This window comes from Aythya ferina (genome assembly GCF_964211825.1).
Source record: "Aythya ferina genome assembly, chromosome: 3".
In the NCBI taxonomy this organism is placed as follows: domain Eukaryota; kingdom Metazoa; phylum Chordata; class Aves; order Anseriformes; family Anatidae; genus Aythya; species Aythya ferina.
The window spans coordinates 45,122,045-45,143,374 of NC_140298.1; the positions used below are offsets into that span (position 1 = coordinate 45,122,045).

The following is a 21,330-nucleotide window of genomic DNA, read 5'->3' on the forward strand; positions in this document are numbered from 1 at the left end:
ACCACTCCTACCACCTCGATTTCCATATACCCATTACAAAAGCTGCTGCTAATAAAGCTACCTGAGTATTACTATAAGAAAACACACAACACCTATGAAAAGGTAGAACAAGAAGTCACTGTTTCAGGTCATTTAACATGTGAAGTTATAACTTCAAAACATAACAATATATATATATATATATATGTATAATGCATTCAGTTTAAGAAATGCTGCTAGGTATTTTCCCGACTTAAAGCAAAACAACCACACACAGAACTGTTTACAGTGCTCTGGCACCTAACAGTTATTGCATAATGAGACGGGTTTTATCTGGTATGCATGCATACAGCATATATGCTTGCTACATGGTTGCTCAACTATGCTCTGGGGCTGTCCTGCCTCAGAAAACACCCTTAGAGCACACTCAGGTGAACAAGCTGATGTGTAGCAATTGTGCTCTCCCTGACATTCCTGGCAGGCCTATAAAACTTCAAATTAAATAAAATATGAGCAGCTGGGAAGTAGAAGTAACACACTTAAACATTCTGCCGGTCATTAGGTGGAAAAAGAATTAAGCAGGGGGTCTGGCAGTGACATAATGCTGTCATCTCTTCCTTGACTCACCTCCCTTGTTCTTGTTTTGCTTTTATATTAATGCCACCAGTATCATAAAATGAAACCATCTGTCCTAAGAATAAGCAGGCATACAGCATTTCAATGCAAGTTGTGTCACTTCTCTGCTTGTATGACCTTAGCTTCAACACGTTCAATCTTTTTAGATTGCTGCAGGACAGGAGTGACCATCACTTGGTAACTAAGAACATTTATAGTGGAAGGGGTATGTAAGGTATAGTGTGCACCTTACCAATTAAAAGCTCTTAATTGGTACAACTTTATTTACCTACTGAACTCTGCAAACTAATAAAAATCCAAAGAATTATCAAAGCATGAATTAGTTGGATGTTTCCTCAAAGATGAGCAGTTTACTACCAAAGGGCAACAGTCAAAAGAATTTTTTTTTTTTTTTTTTTTTTTTTATTTTATTTTTTACAGACATCTAGAGATGGGTAAGAAACGCAGATTCTGTGAATACCACCACTTCAACCATCTTTATACAAAGTCAGAGACAAGTATCAAGAGCCCACGAAGACTTAACATGACAGGCAGGTCTGCAGTGAACATGCAAAGTGCTCTCACAGCATGCTACTGACAGCAACTATTTTGTCACCTCCCAGGAAAAAAACAACCGTTTTCCTAGCCAAGTTTCAGAGTTGTATTTCACCATTTGGGACAGTGCCACCTATTGACCAGCCCCTGCATTTTCTTTTATTACAGCACTTGAAGCACTCTTGAAAGCAGTGGTTAAACAAAGATAATTGGGTTTACAATCAAACTATGATCCTGTGCGTGGCATCAGTAACTGCAATTTCTGAAATCAAGTATGAGCTTTCATTTCTTCAGCTATAAAAGTACCTTCATATGAACACATGACAGACAACTTTCTAATACTAGCAAAACCTAAATCTATTCTCATGCTTACCTCTCTCTCTCTCATTTCAGATACTGTCGTATTTTAAAAGTTTAGAAAAATTTAAACAGTCTGTTAAATTTCTTTCCTCAGCAAAGGAGAAAGTGAGAATTTTAATTTTCATGCTGTAAGAGACACATGACTTGAGGTGCGTCAGAATAACTATTAGCAAACATCAACAGGATAATGATAGAAAGGAAAAATCCACCCATTATTACTAGCTTCTCAGCCATGCTCACTCAATTCTCTAATATATTCTGCCCTGCTCAGCTTGAAAAAAATTAATGCCTTTGTATTCTTCCTTAGCCTACTGTTTTTAGGAAGCCTATTACAGAAAAAATGTGCTATTACTTGCTTACAGTAAGTAGTGTACACCCCTTAAATTAATTGCTTAAAAATAATCCTATTTAATTACCACTGCAACTTATTTCAGCACAATGAAAGACAATTATTTCTATCCAACATTTTGCTGACTTAAATTAAGTGAAAGTTTCTATTCTACATAAGCTAAAAGTAAAGATCTGTCTCTTGCTTATTTAAGATCAAGATTCAAGACATGACCTTTTTAAAAACAGAATTCCAATACGTGGCAGGCATGCAGCACCAAAATGACCTGCAGTCACTGCCTGGAGCACTGAATGTTTCTGCAACTGCACATGATGAGATGAAGCACGCTGCTTCCGTCACTGATTATGACATGGAGGTATCATGAAATGTGTTAAATAATTTATTAAAAACAACAACAACAAGAACACCTAAATTTCAAATCAAGTTTACACATTGACCAATAGCATTGTTATGTACTGCTAATGAAAGTTCTAAGTGTCAGTTGTTAAAGCAATGGGAGTATGGGAGAAGCCAGACAGCTCCAGTGAAAATGGAAACTCTCTCCACACTCCTGATAACCTGCTTTTCTCTACATTATAAATTAGATATCACAGTTGAAAGTGGAAAAAAAATCTGCTGCACATTTTGAAGCATTCAACAGAAATGCTGTCAGAAGGCAGTCTTAACATATTTAATCTGGCATATTTTAGGATCTACTATTTGCTTCTCAAATTATTAACCTGCTCAATAAAAACAGGAGCAGAATATTGAGTTACATTTGCCAGGTCCTGAGTAGTTTTCTCAGTAACAGCTGATTGTCAGCAGCATATACCTGACACCTCGTATTCCTTTACAGATGTCAGAAATAAGCCTTTAAAAGCCAGTATCACACAAGATTATCATTTCAAGAACACACTATGAACTGAGCAAAGTTGCAAGGAAAAAAATGTAGTGCTGTTCAGAAGTAACTACATGAAATAACTTAAAAGATGTAAAACAACTAAGTCTTCAGCCCATGAACTATGTGGCAAGGAAGAATAGGTTGTTCTGAAAAGTTTCATGTACTTGTGAAAGCATACTAAGAAAAACTTGTTCTACCTATACCTCTATGTACACTACATAGTAACAAGAAGTACTTTTGGATAACACAGTTACATCATTCATATCAAATCTAAAATATAAAGATTATGCCTCCTGTGTGACTAATCTGATAAAGAAAAGTCAGTCAATTAGTGGAGTCCTCCACCTGGTGGTTGGAGTTGTATGTGCATTCTATATATTACTACCAACAGGAATAGCTTACACCCAAGATTCTAGTAACTCAGGACAAGAGTTATTATCCCTGCTTCACCAAACTAGATAATATGCTGTAGCTGTCTACTATAAAGAAGCAAAACTGATGTCATGCATGCAGCTGTATACTACACAGAAGACCTTGTCTTCATAGCAGAAAGTAGAGACAAACGTTAATGTTTATTTTTTTATCCATTCATCTACTACAAAAACTACTGCAAATACTTTATTCTATTTACCGCTTTTCTTTACCAGATACTTCTACTGTTTTCAGCAAAACTACTAAATAAACTAGTTTATTAATTCCATTTAATAACATTGCCAATTTTTGGCTTAGAAAAATGCTGAATAAACCTGCAGGATAGCTTTAGACTTAGATGTCATAACTACTTCATCCATATTTTTTCTTGCATTACGTCTGTGTATTTTACATAAACATTTCACAGCTAGTATAAAGTACGATCAATATGACATGCACAACAAACTCAAGGGAAACAAGTTTTTCCATTAACATTTTCCACAAAAGGCGGACCGCCCCTTCCCCCCCCCCCAACAACAACAAAAGCACAAACGAAACGAACAAAAGAAAAAAATTCTCCATAACACTTACACAAACTGACTTCCATACCTTGGCAGCAACAATGCTGAGGCCCATTCCATTTTGTTTTTTCAATGTTACAGTTATAATTTCAGGTTCTTTCCTCAAAGGCTGAGCCTATCAAACAAGGCAAAGAAAGAAAATTAAAGATGACAGGAGTTCATATGCACTATCAGGCTATGAAAATTATTGTGCAAAACAGCTAATCTACAATCAAAACTAAGCTGTAAGGGCAGCAGCAGATCTCTAAATCTCATCTCAGATACCATGCCTGAAACTCCATTTTCAAGTTGGAATCCCTGAACGCTTGATTAATATGAATTCATGTTATCAAGCATTGCATCAATGTTCTGAGCATTAACAAAGTTGTGAAATCTACCCACTGTTTCTCCTCCAATTCAATAGTTCAATAGATATTATTAGTGATTCATAATTTGAAATGTTTATGCCTACAAATGTAATGTCTATAAAACGTAAAACATTTACTTTTAATGAATACTGAAGTACAGACTCAGTAGGCCACTGCTAAAAAGATGACAGTGATATACATGGAACTCAGTATTTAATACTGTATCTAGAAGACAATTCTGCAAAGATATTAAAGGACTAATTAATTTCAAAGGCATTCTTCTGAAAGAATGTTCAGAAAATTTTCACTTCTGAAAACGCCGTAAGTCAAATAAAACTCAACCCCCAAACATTTTCAGTAATTTATTTGCATCTCTGCAATATTGCCAGTTCCCTCTTCTCAAAAAGTTGACATCATTCTTATTTAGGTGAAACATATAAATTTATTCACGTGCAACCTAGTTTGTAGTTTGTATTCATATTAAAACCCAACAAGTGCAAGCTCCACAAGACCCACGACAAAGTAGAAATAAATAGAAGTAAAGCCAAAGAAATAAAAAAAAAAAAACTATTAACGCTTTGATTAAGTACAAAAACTAGAAAAGCAAGTAGATTTCTAACTATTAACGTTAGCACTCCTGTGCAAAGTCTGCAGAAGTACAGAACCTGTTTCTACTTTAATCAGAATTTTTTCCATTAGTTTAAGTAGAAAAATTATTAAACTAAGTCAAAAAAACAACCATACACACTGGGAAAAGTTAGCCACTGGGAACATAGTCTGTACTTAATTTCACTTTTTGTCTAACAATAGAAGAAATTCTTCAGTGAAAATCTGAAGACAGGCAATACCCCTGAGCCTCACAACTATAAACGAGGACGTTTACCCAATGTTTAGATTACGTGGACATGGTGCACCAAGAGGTGGTGTGTAGGCTACCACCATAAACAGACTTGCTATGCTCTCAAACATAACACATTCAATTAACAGATGCACAAGAGAAGAATAACTAAATTTGGTTATCTGGACCATCTTAAACGGTATTGATTTCTGTAGAGGAATTAAATAGTAGCATCTTGCATTTCTTTATGTAGCCTTTTTAAGGCACACTGGCCAGAATTCTACTTTTTCTTAGTTTGAGGAACAGTAAGTACCTAGTATGTAACTTCAGATGACTTTTGTTTGCGCTAGTTCTAAAAAAATAATTTCTTTAGAGCAACAAAGGGAAGAGGAAGAGCAAATCAGTTCAGGACTGATGCACCATCTGTAGATTTAGGAGATGCCCTCTTCTGTTTTGGGACTGAGGCCCAAACACATTCTTCAGGATACTACATAATGTCATCTAACAAATGTTGGGTTCTGAACAGAGTAAATGAAGCTTTCAAGTCCCTCTGAATACCGAAGAGTAAACATTTATCTTAGAGGGCCTTAGGAAGACAGGTAAATTCCAGTTTACATTCACATTAACAGTTATTTACAGATACATGTCCACATACACTTCCACCAGTGTTTACAAGGAGTTTTTTTACTGTTTACACCAAAGTGGTGGGGGAACACAACAAACAATTTGATGTGAGAATTCCATCATGCAACAACCTAAAAAAAACACACCTGACTCACAAAAATCTGCAAATAGTTCCTTAAATACCAAATCACTCATGAACTACATCTTTAATTAAGCCTGTTCCTCCTAACGAGAATTAAAACTTACCACACGCAACACAATGGCTTACCAAGAAATCACTATTCAATTTTCACCATTATTCCCTGAATTAATACTTACTAGCTCAGCATTCTCATGTGACAGGTGACTTTCATAGTCTGCACCTTCAAAGTATATTGTCCATGTGCCTGGTGACCGGGGATGAGGTATTAGTCTACAAAAACCTGAAGGAGAAAGTAATGTTAACATAGGCTTGGTATTTTGTCAACAGATTAATTAAAATCAAATAGCCTGCCACCAGGAAATAATCAAACAGAAGTATTCATCTTTTTATATTTCGAAGTATGTTGAATCTTGTATCTTATATGCAATTAGGTGCTTCACTACAATTTTATGAAACCTACAAAATTTTATACTTCTACAGCTGCTGCTTCTGAGAAACGTTTGAAAACATTAAGAGCTCATAAAAAGCTCTTGGGCTGTAAAATACAGCTTCTACCAACAGGAGATGTGAAGTATCAGAACATGAGCAGTTATCATTCAGAATAAGACAGCATTATGGAAAGCTTCTGCTTTGCACAGAGCCTAGCTAGCCAGTCTAAGCTTAAATTTGGCAGAAGTGAAGCTTTGCCTAGACTTTAATATTCAGTGCAATTCTGCCACTAAAAACAGGGTTTTGTTTACTAAGCAATTTCTAGAATAAAAATAAATAATTACAGCAACTAAGAGGCTGGTGCTTTGTCCATCGACAATGACTGCGTCAGAGACAGAAATTTAAATGAGGTGCTTCAGTCAGGTGATTTAGTTATTTTAATTTTGAAAGTTATTCATTGTTCTCTCCTAAATCAAGAAGGGTGAAAATCCACATTAGTCTGATTACAAATCGCATCAACCAAAAAGATGAGCTTCTCCTCTTCACAAAGATCATCTTTCAGCAATTCAGTTTACATTGATTTACTGCAAACCAGTCACTTAGCATAGTTTAAGAAATACCTTAGAAGTAAAAATTTGCATATACACATCAAAAAAGTCCTTGTATGCAATAACTATACAGAAATTCTTAAAGCAAATGAATTATACTTCCTCATTAAATACTTTATTTTGCTAGTACTCTTTAGTCTCAAGACTATATCCTCTGTAACTCACTTTCCACAAACACTCAAGTTTCTTAGCAGTTGTGTTGTATTTTTTTGTTTGGTTTGTTTTTAAATGCAAGAATATGGCATTTCTATAAACTAAGCTGGAACTGACAATTGCAGAACTTCTGTTATGGTTAAGACTGTTGACATTACTTAAGTATTACAGAATTTACATTTATGTATTTTTGTTTTTATTTTGTTGCTAGAACTGCAAAACAAAACAAAACAAAAACCTTTTGGAGCAAAAGGCAAAGCCAAATGTCAGTAGACACTAGTAAGTAAGCAGTGCTTTCTCAGAACCTTGAAAGCAAATGAAACGGATGGGGAAAAAGGATAAGAATTCAAGAACACTGCATAGCTTTTATGGGTTGCAAAATTTGACCATACACTATAAAAAAATCGAAATACACATAAAGAGAAAGTAATTTACAATTAACTAAAATGTATTTTGCATTCTGTGCTCACTACACCAAAAAAGAAACTCATCGTAAAACAGAAGAACTGACCTCTCTGACAGAGAGGATCCAAGAATTCTTGTAAACCACTCGGAACATTTCTGACAACATCACAAGAATAGCCATCTTCTGGTAAAAGGAAAGGCAGCTGTAAGTCGGGGTCCTCTTCCAACTGGACTTCTCTGCCATCACTGCGAGCAAGTTCATCAGCAGTGTTTTCTGCAACAGTTACTACATTCTCTATCAGTTCCTGGACAGAAAGTAGAAAAACACTGTTATTATAATGATAATGTGAAATAACCTTTTTAAGGAAAAAATATAATAAGAAAACATTAAGACTTCATTAACAGAATCTGGGAAACTGAGTATCAGAGATAAAACTTCTTTGGCTCCACTTTGTACACAAAGGATGCTGCACTGCTTTATTTGTCAAATCCCATAGATAGCATTGTTAACAAATAAAATTCAACAGCATTTGTTTTTCTTTCAGTGTTTTCTAAAATTGTGTCACATTTGTACTTGATAGGACAAGTGCATTTAAAAAACATCTAATAAAAACATGCATGTTCAAGAGGCAAGTTGGAATCACAGGCAACTTAAAATTTTGACAATTTGTTGAGTATACTCTGTAAGACTAAATATATAGGAAAGAAACATATGACTTGTGTATACCAGTACTTTCAGCTCCATCAGGACACACATACCCAACAAAGGGCTAATGGCACATATAGTTGCCTAGTTTGGAAGGTTTATAGAACAAAGTCTTTAATTCTACACTCCCTGCGAGCTCAGTGCAATACAGAGAACACTGTTAAGATAGATACCAATTTTTAAAGTAACACAATAGAAGCACATGGACATAGAGCAGAATCACTCAAGTTGCAGCAAGGAGCTGCAGATTTTACATTTGGTGCTCAACTGTTCTGCTTAGTTTTGCAGAAAGTTCTGTGAAACTGGTATGGTCTTCATGTTGTAGCTACCATGGTGGCATGTAGTGCACAGCAGTCTTCCTACTGCATTTCTGAGAGAACTGTAAGATTTCAACAGGGTACCTATCACTAGGTTGGATGGATTGATAAAATTAATACAAAAGTTAAAAAAAAAAAAAATCAAATTCCTGACAACTTCACAAAAAGGTCCAACCAGCGTGCTGTTTCTGTATGCTTCTCTTCTATTCATCCCAAATTACTCAAGAGTGCTCAGTGAAAAGGCTGCTCTCTCCCACCCACCCCTCACCCCAGCAGTTCCTTTGTTTTTCTGTTACTTTAAATGCCTTTGGCAGGTAAAGACAAGTTTTAACATGAAAGTTTTCAGTTGTTACATTTGCATTGTACAGGAAAAATAAAACAGGCAACTATTAAAATGATGCAACTCATCATTCTCAAACACTTGGTGTCTTCAAATTATGCAGTTTACCTTAGGAACCAAGGAATCACCTCTCATTTGACTCATCACTGAATCTAACTGAACAGGCAGAATCAATATTTAAAAGTAACTTCTTTACTTCTAGCATTGTTTTTGGAACAGAACTTACCCCTGAGATGTATGGTTTTCCTGGCATTGAGCTGTAATTACTACAATTCATTTATTTGAAGCTGCTACAGATATTCCATGCAGATTACCCAACTGTAAGTATTTGCTTTACTCAAGATTTGTGTGTGATTTCCAGTTTCATTCTACAGCTTCTACTTGGCTCCCAAAACCAGCTTGGCAATTGGGTCTTAATCTCATTCCTGTTATGCTATTGCGCCACTCCAAACTGTAAGCCTAGTGTAACAACTTTATTACTTGGGCACAAAGCAGAATACAGTCATGACAAAAATATACACGTGTTCCCATCCGAACGTTCAGTTTTGGCAAATGTCAAGGGGGAAGTCAGATAAATCCAGACTGTCTTTAGGAGATGCTCTCTGAGAAAAGCCTTTTTACTGTAAAAGGTGCTAATTTCTAAAAGGATTACATCAAACAAAAATATGTAAGTATAAATACACTTAAATTCCTTTGAGTAGATTCCAAGATGTGAAAATTTTCAGATTTGGCAGCAGTAAGTCAGGGTTTGAGTGTACATGTCTTTTTAATAGCAAGGAACAAAGAACTACCAAATAACACTTCATTGCAACAGGGAAAACTAGCCATACTAATAATCCTCCTCTGACACTAAGAAAATCTACCACAGTTAGTACTGCAGTTCTTTGAGGTCCCTAGAGACCAATAATTTAAAAAGTGGAATTCTACCTATGTGTAAACAGGAAATATAAGCTATGTTCTTCAGCAAAAGACTTTTGGGTTTGGTAATCAATATACAAAAATCAACTGTACCCAAGCCACAAGTCAAGTAAAGACCTTTAGAACGACTGTATTAGTACCTTTGATTTAATAAAGCGATATATCCACAGTCATTAAAAAAATACTCTTTGTACACAATGGATTCAGTTGCATAAGAGTTGGATTATCTTCACCTTTTTAGACTTTTGAGTTCAGTCAACTGTCCTGTAATCATGTTTTACCTCAAGAATTCTCCTTAACACATGATTACACTTCTGCAAGGAACAAAAAACCTCTTGACGTTTGCCAAGAAGATTCTTCCCATGGATAAGACTTGGAATAGTCACTCATCTTCAATAGCAAGATAATCAATTCAGAAAGCAACATATGTATGTGTGCATGTATATACATATACACACATACATGCATGTCTACACAAAAAAAAAAAGTTTCATGTATCAGTGTATCCAAAGGTGTTGTCCACTGCTTGTATGAAAGGATTCAAGATTCACAGATTTTCATGTTTCAAATGTTAAAAAAGAGGAAAAAAAGTTTAATGTTCCAGCTTCTTTCATTTGATCTCTATAGTCAAAATTTCAGTCTTTGTTCCTTGTGGTTATACACACAGCTCGCTTTTTGAAGTGGAGTGCTCTTTGTGCCTCTTTACTACTACCTTACTGGATTTCATCCACAAATTCTGTGAAGTGCAGCTATACCTCCCTGAGTTTGCTCAAGATGTACAGGTGTTACCTTACTTTCCAATTTGGTGCCTGAAAGATTTGTTAATGTCCTGCTTGAGTTGCAGTGAAGTACACACAAAGTTGGTGGCCAGGAGCATGCCAGTAGCACCAATGCTGCTTACAGTAAGGGGAGCAGACTGCCTGCTCTGACTTTTTCTAACAATTCCAAATCAGTCAACAACAAGAAGATAGCTATTTTTAAGCCACGGTGTTTTCACCTAGTCTCTGTTCTTCAGGTATGTTAAATAATGCAGCAAGTGACTTACTGTTGGGATAAGTGGTTCATCTGGAGCACAGTGATAATTCTGCAACAAAGCTTGTAGCTGCAGAGAATTCAGCTTAAAGCAAGTACTGTTAATGTTTGGAACATCTGCATGTGAGTACTTGTCCATCGTAAGCAATGTGGTTGCCTGAGGGGAAAAAAGTCATAAGAGACAAATCCAAATGAGAATGAAACCTTAAGTCTTGCTTCAGTTTTCATTAGTAAAGAGATTGAAAACAAAGCAAGCAGCCAGATTTACTACAAAAGTAACTTAAACATCCCCCAAACAACCACCAAATACATCTCCTGCACCTGTAAGACAAATGAACACTAAACCTATCACAGAAGAGGCATATTGATTTTTCCAGGTACTCTTCTTGTCTTTTTCAGTGTTTATTTATCTTAGTGTTATAAACAGAAATAGAACAGCATGTTGGCTAAAATCACTAAGTATCAATTTTAGTTATAGTTTTAATGTTAATGAGGTTGAACATACATTTTGTATCTTTACGTGCTACCCAAACAGTCCAGAATAAATTCATACAAACTATGATCATCTACATGCTATTCTCTAGGAACATACAATGCAGAAACATTCTTTTCAAATACAGAATTATGTGACAAGTGTTAATCAGAAATACACTCACCTGCACTATTCTGCTTAAGTGGCAATCAGCAGCCAGTTCTAAACCTTGTTTTTCTGCCCAGGCTTCAATGTGGCCCAACTGCTGACGAACAATAGCTCCCCAATAATGTGAACACAGCCCTGAATCTGGGGCTGTAACTAGTCTGTTAAAAAGCCACATGTTGATAAAATGAAACAACTGGGAGAAGAGCTGTATAGTCAGTGCAGCATTCACTCTACATCGCCGCAACAGGGACATAGCTCCAGTCAATGTATGCAGCACATCATCTGTAGAGATAAAACAAAGCAAGTCAATTCACATACCACGATATACATACAACTGGTTTAGGCCATACATACTTAGATACATGGACAATCAACCCTAGTTACTGAATGTTAAGAAGAACCTACAACCTACATGAGTTTAAGTTACACACACCTTCAGAAATAAATGTATTGCTTCATATCTCTTTAATGGTTTTCAAGATTAAGCAACATTAAACTGACAGCTGAAATACATATTTAACTCCTGAAATGAAAGTAAGTAAAGGCAAGTGACTGACAGGCTAGGTACAAGGACATACTCTGCTGGACCTATGGCTCCAACTAGGAAGAGGCTGGAGAAATGAAAGTTGAATGCAGCTTCAGCTGCAGTGCCTAGAAGATGTAGGAATTCAAAATCCTGACAGAAAAAAGACAAATAATAGAATTACAGTCCCAGACTTCAGGAGGGCATAATTTGATTCATCTATTCAGATTGGCATGTTCAAGATAGCTGGCTGATCATTTAGAACCAAAGCACAGGAACAGTCAATTCTAATGGGCAGAAAATCTAGCAAGCATGGCAGAAAACAAGGAACTCCCAACGGAGCTCAAACACAACAAGGAAATACAAAGGTGGAAGTGGGGATGGGTTACCTGATAGGAATACAAAGACAATGCAAGCATGGCATTTAGAAAGACAAATACTTGTGAGAATTGAAACTAGCAGCAAAGATGCAAAGTGTAACAAGAATGGCTTCTCTTAAGTTCACAGCAGCTTACTGAAAGCTAAGGAAAATGTGGACCCATTGCTCAGTGGAGCTAAGTACCTAGTAATAAAGACAAAAAAAAAAAAAAAAAAAAAAAAGGCTGAAGTGCTTAATTTCTTTCTTAAGAAAAAAGTTTAGTTTTCACTAGTAAGGTCCTCGTGCATAGTAGCAGAGGCAGTGGGCACAGCAATAGAGGAAGATCAAATAAGGAACTACTTCATCTGACTGGACATAGTCTACAGGGTCAGACAGGATGCATATGAAGTTGCAGAGGGAACTGGCTGACATCATTGCAAAACTACCGTTGTTAAAGTACTATGGCAATGGAGGAGGATCCTGATGACTGGAAAGAGGCATTGCATCCATTTTCATGAAGGGCAAAAATAAGGACCAGGGATTTGCAAGGCCAGCCAGCTTAACTTTAGTCCCTGGGCAGGTTATGGGGTAAATCCTACTACAAGCCACTTCCAAAGCATACATACGACGTGTTTTGGAAGAGCTAGCATGGATTTACCAAGGGCAAATTATGCATGACCAACCTGACTGCCTTCAGTGGTAAGATGACTGCCTTAGTAGACAAGGGGACAGCAGTGGATGTTGTTCCTTGCCTTGCCCTTTAGCAAGGCTTTTGTCAGATTTTTCCACAGCATCCTACTAGTGAAATCGTTGAAACAAGACTGGATAAATAAATGATAACGCAGGTAGAGAAGTGGCCAGACCACTGGACTTGGTGGATTCGTGGTTATGTAGTCTAGTATTAATAGTTATTAGTAGCCAGCTATTAAGTGGATTCCTTCATAGATTGAGGCTGGGATTGATACTGTTTAATAACTTAATTAGTGACCTGGGTGACTGGATGGAGTGCATTCTCAGCAAGTTCACATAAGATACCAAGCTGACATACTGAAGGGTTAGGGTATTATTCAGAAGGACCTCAAGAGGCTGGAATAATGGTCTGACAGGAACTTCATCAAGTTTAAAGGCTTCTTGGAAAGTATTAACTGCAACAGCATAACCTGGGTGCCATCTGTATGGAAAGCAGTCTTCCAGAAAATGATGAAGAGAACCTGGTAAACATCAAGTTGAATACCCTGGCCTGAAAGGCAGACTGTTGCATACTAAAATGTTAAGTTAGCAGCAGTGCAGCCAGCAGAAAGGGAGGGAAGTGATCCTTCCTATCCATTATTTGTGAGACTGTACATGGAGCAAAGCATCCAGTTTTAGACTCCCCAGCACCAGGAAGATACTAATTTAATTGAGCAAACTCAGAAGTGAGCCACCAAGAAGATTAGGGGGCTGGAAAAAAAGGACATAAAAGAGGAAAGGAGAAGTGGATTTGGTTCAATCTGAGGAAAGAGCAGGCTAAGGGCAGAGCTTACTGCTGTCTTCACCTGTCTAGAAGGAGGGTTCAGAACCAGACACCTGTGAAAGGTGCACAGTGATAACAGAGTAACAAGCGACAAACAAAAATTGGAGCACTGGAATTTCCAACTAGATATATTAAAAATATTTCCACTATGAGGATGGTCAAATGTTGGAACAGGTTACTCAGATGTTATGGAATCTCCATCACAGAATGGACATTGAACAACTCAGTTGGGCAATACTCTGAACAACCTGATCCAGCTGAACCTGCCTTGAGCATTAGGATAGTTTAGATGACATCCAGAAGTTCCCCACATCATTTTAAAAGCCAATACAGATCATTCATATGCTGTTACTGTCCTTTCTTGTTTGAATCAGTTTGTTATGAATGATAACTCTCCCACAGGTTAAGGCAACTTGTATTTGTCATATCATTGTTAAGAAGAATTATATTCATTTGTTATTAATTGCATGGTTTAGAATCCACAAAAAAAAAACTTCAAGCAGTCTAACCTATTTTAGGCCTCTGAGGATTATTTTCCTCTGGATCATCAAGGAATGCTGGCATGTAGTTATTAAGCTCTGACTGCAGACAATGAACAAGGTACCTAGAAGGGAGGAATAGGGGTAGGGAGGGAAGAAGGGGAAAAAAAGAACATTAAACATTTAGATTTTTTTATATTTGTATTATTAATGCTTCTAAATAAGAGATCTGGAAAATTACAAAATCGGTGAAATCAGTCTTAAGTATGTGACTATAGTGATCCGAGTAATACTTTTTTAAAAGGATACAGAGAAACCAGTTCTCCTATGACTTTCCCAGAAATACTGGAAGAAAATTTAGATCATCAGGGAACAAACACAGCCACTAAAACACACTATTGCTACCACAAATATAAGAGAAGGTCATATGCTACACAAAGAATGCTGTCAGGCCAATCTTTAGTCTGTAAGATTAAAAAAATAATTTTCCCCTGAACAGAAATGCACTTTTTCCATTTTAAAATCTACCAAGGAGAGTTCTAAACATAATTTTCCTGTTCTGAGCCAATGCACAAGATCCTGAAATGGTCCCAGTCTTCTGTGACAAGAAATCTTTCACTCTTGCATTTCTCTTTTAACCAGTGAAATTAAAATTTTTAGTATTCGTTTGCTTCTAATAATTAAACATTTTCTTTAATACTGCTTTATAGCGAAAAAATATAATGCATAAACGATTTGCTGAGAATTGAAACTAAAAGGAAATCAAAATTTTAATTACATAGTCATAAGGAAAATAGTTCACGGCTTTCTACTATTCCCCTTTCTGTTTCTGGTAACATTTTCATCTAGAGAACAAAAGGGATGGCCATTTCAACCAATTCTGGTATATGCCAGTTATTGCCATCAAATAACATCTTCACAGCAGACTTCCTTCTTTTAATGCTTCTATTATGCTTCCTTATTTGTCTTCTAAAAATACGTTTCACAGCTCTTTTATCCAAAAGTTTAATACATCCATTTTACAGTGCACTTAGGGGAGAATTCACTCATAGCCGAAATTCATAAATACCATTTCTCATCCAGCCTGCTCATGTACAGGGTAAAATACAATGCCATTCCTTTCCAGCCATGGAAGCATTCTGTTTTCAATGACTGTCTAGCTAACTGAAGTAGAAAGATATCAATTAAGAGTGATCTGTGGTGAAGAGGCATAGGTTCATTAAGTTATTAGTCACTTAAAGATAATATAAAAATGGAAAGACCGTCAAAATAGTTACTGTATCTTATTCACCCATAATTCTCCTTTAAAAACAAATCTGTGCTAGTACATGCAAAGTAGTTTAGCATTTCTCTGATATTCTTTGAATGTTCTGAAAGGTATGGTAAATTATCACAAAGTACAAAGCTCTTTAATAATCAATCCCAAGCCATTAAGCCCATTCGAGTAAATGCTAGACAAAATGTCTGAAGTGCTGAGAAGTGTTCTTAATCTAGATGTTTCTAATAACAATAAACTATAAAAATTACACAAGCTACTAACTTATAAGAATCATGCTTTTTCAAGAAAACATGCACCTTGGATTACGTGCACACATTGACCACCACCCCCTGGACCTTCTCATCAGGGCTGCTCTCAACCTGTTCTCCGCCCAGCCTGTATTTGTGCTTTTATCTAAAAAAGTATCTATTGTGCTTATATCAAAAATAAACACCCTACAAATGGGGGAAGGGTGTGTACAAGCCATCCAAGGTACACTAAAGCCTTCTCTAAACATTAGTTTCAAAGGCAAATTTGCTGAAAAACACTTGTTCAATACTAGATTAAAAAATAAAACTAAAAGTGAACAAAAATCAAGCATTTCTTGCTGATTATCACTGTGCTCACTCAGTGCTGTTATCTTTGTTTGAGGATATCTTTATTTGAGCAACCTTTCATCAGAGGATTTCCCTTCCCACTGGGTACCTCATTTAATTTTTCTTTTAATCAGTACTGTAATTATTTGAGCTGACTAACATGGGTTGATTTTACCCCAAGCCTAAACTTGTCTTTACACCATGTTTTTAAGAAAAACACTGTGCAAATTGTTATTTATGAAAGGAGTAGATTACTAATTTAATTAGAAGCCCCGAAGAGCACAAGGTTCATTACATTACAAGCCCATAAATATTCAAGTCCATGTACATAAACACTATACTTAAACACTAGCAGAAAACCTTCCCCCATACCTCTAAAAAAAAAAAAAAAAACTTAAATTATGAGATAGTGAACTAATTTAAACAACATTTTGTTAACTAACACAAGAATAACTACAAAATATTTAGCAGTTCTCTAAATGCCCTGAGATTAAAGCTATGTGTTTTTACAAATGTTAACAAAAAAAAAATCAAGTATCAAACTACAGAAGAAATCCTCAAACTTCAAACTACAGAAACTAGTTGAATAATGTTGAGAGGCCAGTCACTGTTTTTAGTACTATCTATGGTTCAAAGCCTACCAAACTTTCCATACCAAAATGGGAAATCCAGACAGATTGTTATTCCTTTAATGACGAAACACATGAAAGTGATGCAGATGAAACTCCTGGCATAGCCCAGTCATCTCTATTCAGAAAACAAAAAACTGTAAAATGTAGTCTGGTCTCTCTTATAAGCCCTCCTCTCAGATATTTAACAAGACATAAAAGACATTATTGCTATAACTAAAATTTGGGGAAAAGAGAAGATATTACAAAAACCACAGAAATAAACTGTCACATGAACATATAGAAAGGTAAGTGAAAGAAGTTCATTAGCCTTACTTGAATGCCATTTGAACCAAGTGTGCCAAAACATCTTGTGCATCCACAGTAATTCGGCTAAGGTCTCGGTCTTGCTTTATGAAATTCAGTAATTCAGATGCATTTGCCATCCAAAAGGCAAGTGCCCCGGCAATATTCTTCTGTTTCTGTAAGTAGAAAGAAGCAAGAAATAATACAGAGAAATAGCCCTCTGATGAAACACTGCAGCTTAAAAAGGCTTCAAAAGATAGACCAGTACGTTTTCCCATTTCACCAAACATACCCCAGATACCAGATATTTGCAAAATGTTTATATACAACATTGCAAATTGTTGTAACTACTAAGTTCAATTTTAACGTTCTCTGAACATACAAAATTCTATTAAATTGCCAATGGCAGCATCAATAAAGCCATGGCATTAAGTATCTAGTTACAAAGTGCTGAGAGCTTAACTAAATGCAGTATCTGGTAATCTGTACGCTTTTAAGCGCATATTCCCTGTTGCCCCCTGCCACCCTGATACTGCACTCGCTGGCTTTGATACCAGGTGGTACAGTATCAAGTACTGATCTATCTCACCATCTCCCGACCACAAATGCCAGGCCAGGCAACCTCAGATGAAATCCAAAGAATAGGAACCACAAACAACAAAAAAGGAAAATAAAGGGAAGAAAAGAACTTTGGTCATTTCATATCCACATTGAAGTGCGTTAAGCAGAAATTATGGAATGCCATAAAAGTTGCAAAGTCAAAAAAGGATTTTAGTACTGCATGTTCCAGTTGCTGAATGAGTGTTATGAACTGTTCAAGTCCAGCTGTTTGAGTATTGTATTTTGATATGGAAGCAGCATGAGAAACTGAGCTAAGCCAACATAGCTAGGATCAGTTCCCAGCAGTATTTCCTACCTGATCAACCTGGTCTACCTCCTGGAGAAAAACGGACGAAGGAAATCAAACAGAATAGAAGAAAAACTTGTGAACAATCATGATAGCTTCAGAAATCAAACACTAAATATGAAGGTACAACACTTATGTTCACAGTTATACACAAATGCATTAACCAGTAGCTGTGATGCAACTGAGCTCCTTTTAAAAAAAAGGTATTATTTTGATAGGACTAGTAGCACAACAGCTAAGAGCTGAAGTGCCCACACATCGTGATTAATTTAGGGAATGCCCTATGCTAGTTGACATCCCGGAGCAGTTGGTTATTCTACACTCAGTGCACCACAGAGACCTCGCAGCACATTGCACAGGCAGCAAGGTAACTAGCCCTGTGAGTAACACATCCAGGGAGCTACTTGCCCACACTGCTGCAATGAAGACAATGTACACACAAAGGGGGACAGAAACCCCCCACTAGAAAAACAAAACAAAACAAACAAAAACAGAAAGAAAATGCAAACCAAAAAACACACAAAAAACAAAAGCACGAAACACATTTAACGTAAAACACCTATACACAGATTTAATATATGGCTTTTCAATTAAAGAACAAAAAGACCATTTTATAACAACAAAACAGTCAAATGAAATATCACACTAAGAGCTTAAATACTTGTATATATAAGCTGTGTTCACTTGAGTGAACAAAACAAAGAAAGAAAGAAACAAACAAAAACACACATACCCCCAACCGGGTATGCCTGTCTGATTATTTAAAACTAAGCTCTTCATTCTTTTGTACTTCCAACATCACTCTCCTCACTCCTGCATCACCGTAAGCTTAGATGTAAAAATCTGAGATGTCATTTTCTGTCACTATCATAAGGTTAGTTGGAGTTAAAAAATAAATAAATAAATAAATAAAAAGCTAAAAAAAGCTGCTGCTTTTCTGTTTCTTCTCCCTTTTCAACCAAGAAAGCAAGAGACTCTAAAATGGAGTGAAGATGGGCTGGTACAGGTCGGGAGGAACTGCTCTGAATGTTGCTCTTTCTGAGATGTTAAAATTTGGAGAGGATCAGAAATGTCATAGAATTATTTGGAAATCAGAATACACAAAATTTACTTCCTTGTATGAACTTCCTATTCCAATATTTCTATTGAAAATACTGAGCCTTTTCAGAGCTCTCTCCAATTTTATCCCTATCCCATATGATGTCTTCTATACTATTTACATATACAAAGCCACAAAATTTAGCTTGTTACTAAAAATCTTCCTGACTAACTTCAGAAAGCTAGCAAATCTCCTTATTGTCTAAGACATTTTTTATCTTAATTTTTCTTATTTCCAGTGGAGTCAAAAGTTTTGTGCATCTTCCTTTTACTTTTGTGCTGTTTTGGGAATCTCTCTCTCCTTGCCTCATGTCTGTCTTCTCCATCTTTCACACCCTCAGATCCCTTTCAGCCCAGGTAGGCTTTACAGCCAAGACATACAAAAAAAGCTATCTCACACAAAGTTATTACACAGTAATGTAACTGTGACAGCCATCAACGCAAACACTTATTCTACAGCCTAGATGAAGTAATTTGACAGAGCTCAGCTACCATTGTTTATATCCCACCAAGACAGGTCCAAATTAATGACTTCTTCCTAGTTAAGCTTTAGAATCATAGAATAAAATCATCTAGGTTGGAAAAAAAACTTAGACTACCAAGCTCAAGCATCTGAATCAATGTAGCCAACTTCAGGTTTTATTTTGTTGTCTCTAGTCTATTAGCCTGCATATTCACTGATGTTTTACTCATCCATCACATTTGTGATTTCTATTTTCCCCCTGTTCCTCCAGCTTCTTCAGCTTGGGATTTGGAAGAAGCTCATTCCAATTTTTATTCAGTTTTCAAACTAGAGCTCCCTGCAGTTTATTTCTTGCCACTGGATAACGTCTTTCATTAATCATAAATTCAACTACCACTTCCCTGTTGATGCTTTCCCCAAACTTCAGATTGGAGATCAGATTGCATCCACAGAGACGCAAGGCTGGAGAAGTGGCCTTTCACCATGTCCCAACTCCAGACAGACACCTAACTTTGACAGTTTCATGATACTATCAGTAGGATTATATAAAATACATTCACTTGCAACAACTGCAAGGCTGGACTTGATTTAGGAAGTCTTTCTCAGTGCTGTAAATTAATGTTTTCACAGTTATTCTATTTTTGAGCTTTGATTTGTTTTCTTTTGTGAAAATTGATGCTTGAGCTTGTCTCTCTAGGATCTTCTAGTGGCTATATGGTTATCCATTTTAATTCAATACAAAGAGAATGTAGAGCTTTGTATCTTTGCTTTCCCACTGTCCCAACTCCTCTCACCCCAAAACTTTGTGTCATTGCTACTAGTTTACACCAGTTACATAAACTGAGTAACTTTATTTGATGCAGCCCTGTAACTTACACATTATATTTGAAGCCTTCATTGTTTCCCTTCCATTCTCCCAACTAAATTGCTTATGTTCAATTTCTTTGCATTTTCTGCTCCCCACTACTGCCCACAATCTCCCCTCCAACTTGAACAAATTCACTCTTCCACAAGCAGATAATTTGTACTGAAGTGGATGTTTAACTTTTGACACCATCTCAACTTTAATGAAATATCCATTTACAATGGCATCAACACTCAAAGTAGTGTGCTAGTTCTTCACTTCATATTCTAACCATGTTTAACCTCTCATCAACGCCAGCACATACATCAAAGTCATCTTTTTTCTTACTGTGAAGTGTCTTCAACATCGGCATTTTCTCCCGTTCTTTCTTGTGAAAGGTGAGAGCCTGTTGCTACTGTTTACAGAACTACCTAATTACAACATCTTCCCTCCTGAAAACTCCACTAAACCTTTCCAAAACCTGAACAGTTTGTGATTGCTGTGACATTCATGCCACTCTTTTGGTGTTACTTTCCTCTTTTCCCTTAGTCAACCTGTTTTCCAACACTTGCACAGTGAATTCTCTACAGTAGGATTGATATATTTGTTACGCTTGCACAGTGACTAGCACAGTAGGGTCCATGCCCTATATGGGCTGCTATGACAGCATTTTTTGCCACAAATGAATGTGTTTTCTTAAATAAAAATGTATTTCAATTTTTCCTCCTTCAGACAAAGAAGATTAGAAGGGATATCTGAAATAACTTTGCATTCTTAAGAAATTGCTCCTACACTTTGTCAACATTTCAACAATGCAAGGCATTGTCTAGTTTTGTAGACAAACCAGTGGATTTAATCCTGTACAGGAAACAGAATTCCCTCTGAGGTTCTGTGGAACTCCTGCATATCTAATAGCAGTGACACCACACTAAATATAAGATACTGGAACATTTGAGATCATACATTTCTCTTTCTAGGGCAGTTGTGTTACTTCGGTTCAAGAAGTCCCATTTTGTTGATGTTTTTGTGATTACAGAAATTGTAAAAGTAACAAGCATAAAAATTCAGAAATATTAATTCTTTTGAAAGTATTAATTTCAAGCATCAAACAATGCAAACATCCACTATTAGTAATAAGTACATCCAAC

General features: G+C 36.3%; 1 protein-coding gene across 22 annotated transcripts in view; it reads right to left on the reverse strand.

Moving 5' to 3' along the window:
• Positions 1-21,330, reverse strand: part of AFDN (afadin, adherens junction formation factor) — a 129,180-nt gene that overhangs the window by 38,657 nt on the left and 69,193 nt on the right. For 10 of the 22 annotated variants that reach the window (XM_084513465.1, XM_084513476.1, XM_084513485.1 and 7 more), the window contains 8 exons: positions 17,787-17,807; positions 16,901-17,046; positions 14,133-14,227; positions 11,246-11,511; positions 10,603-10,746; positions 7,383-7,581; positions 5,858-5,961; positions 3,741-3,845 (listed from right to left, as the gene is read on the reverse strand). In XM_084513465.1, coding sequence (XP_084369591.1) covers positions 3,741-3,845; positions 5,858-5,961; positions 7,383-7,581; positions 10,603-10,746; positions 11,246-11,511; positions 14,133-14,227; positions 16,901-17,046; positions 17,787-17,807 — 1,080 coding nt within the window. The remainder of the gene's footprint in view (positions 1-3,740; positions 3,846-5,857; positions 5,962-7,382; positions 7,582-10,602; positions 10,747-11,245; positions 11,512-14,132; positions 14,228-16,900; positions 17,047-17,786; positions 17,808-21,330) is intronic. The other 12 variants (XM_084513480.1, XM_084513471.1, XM_084513466.1 and 9 more) reach the window with 3 other exon arrangements.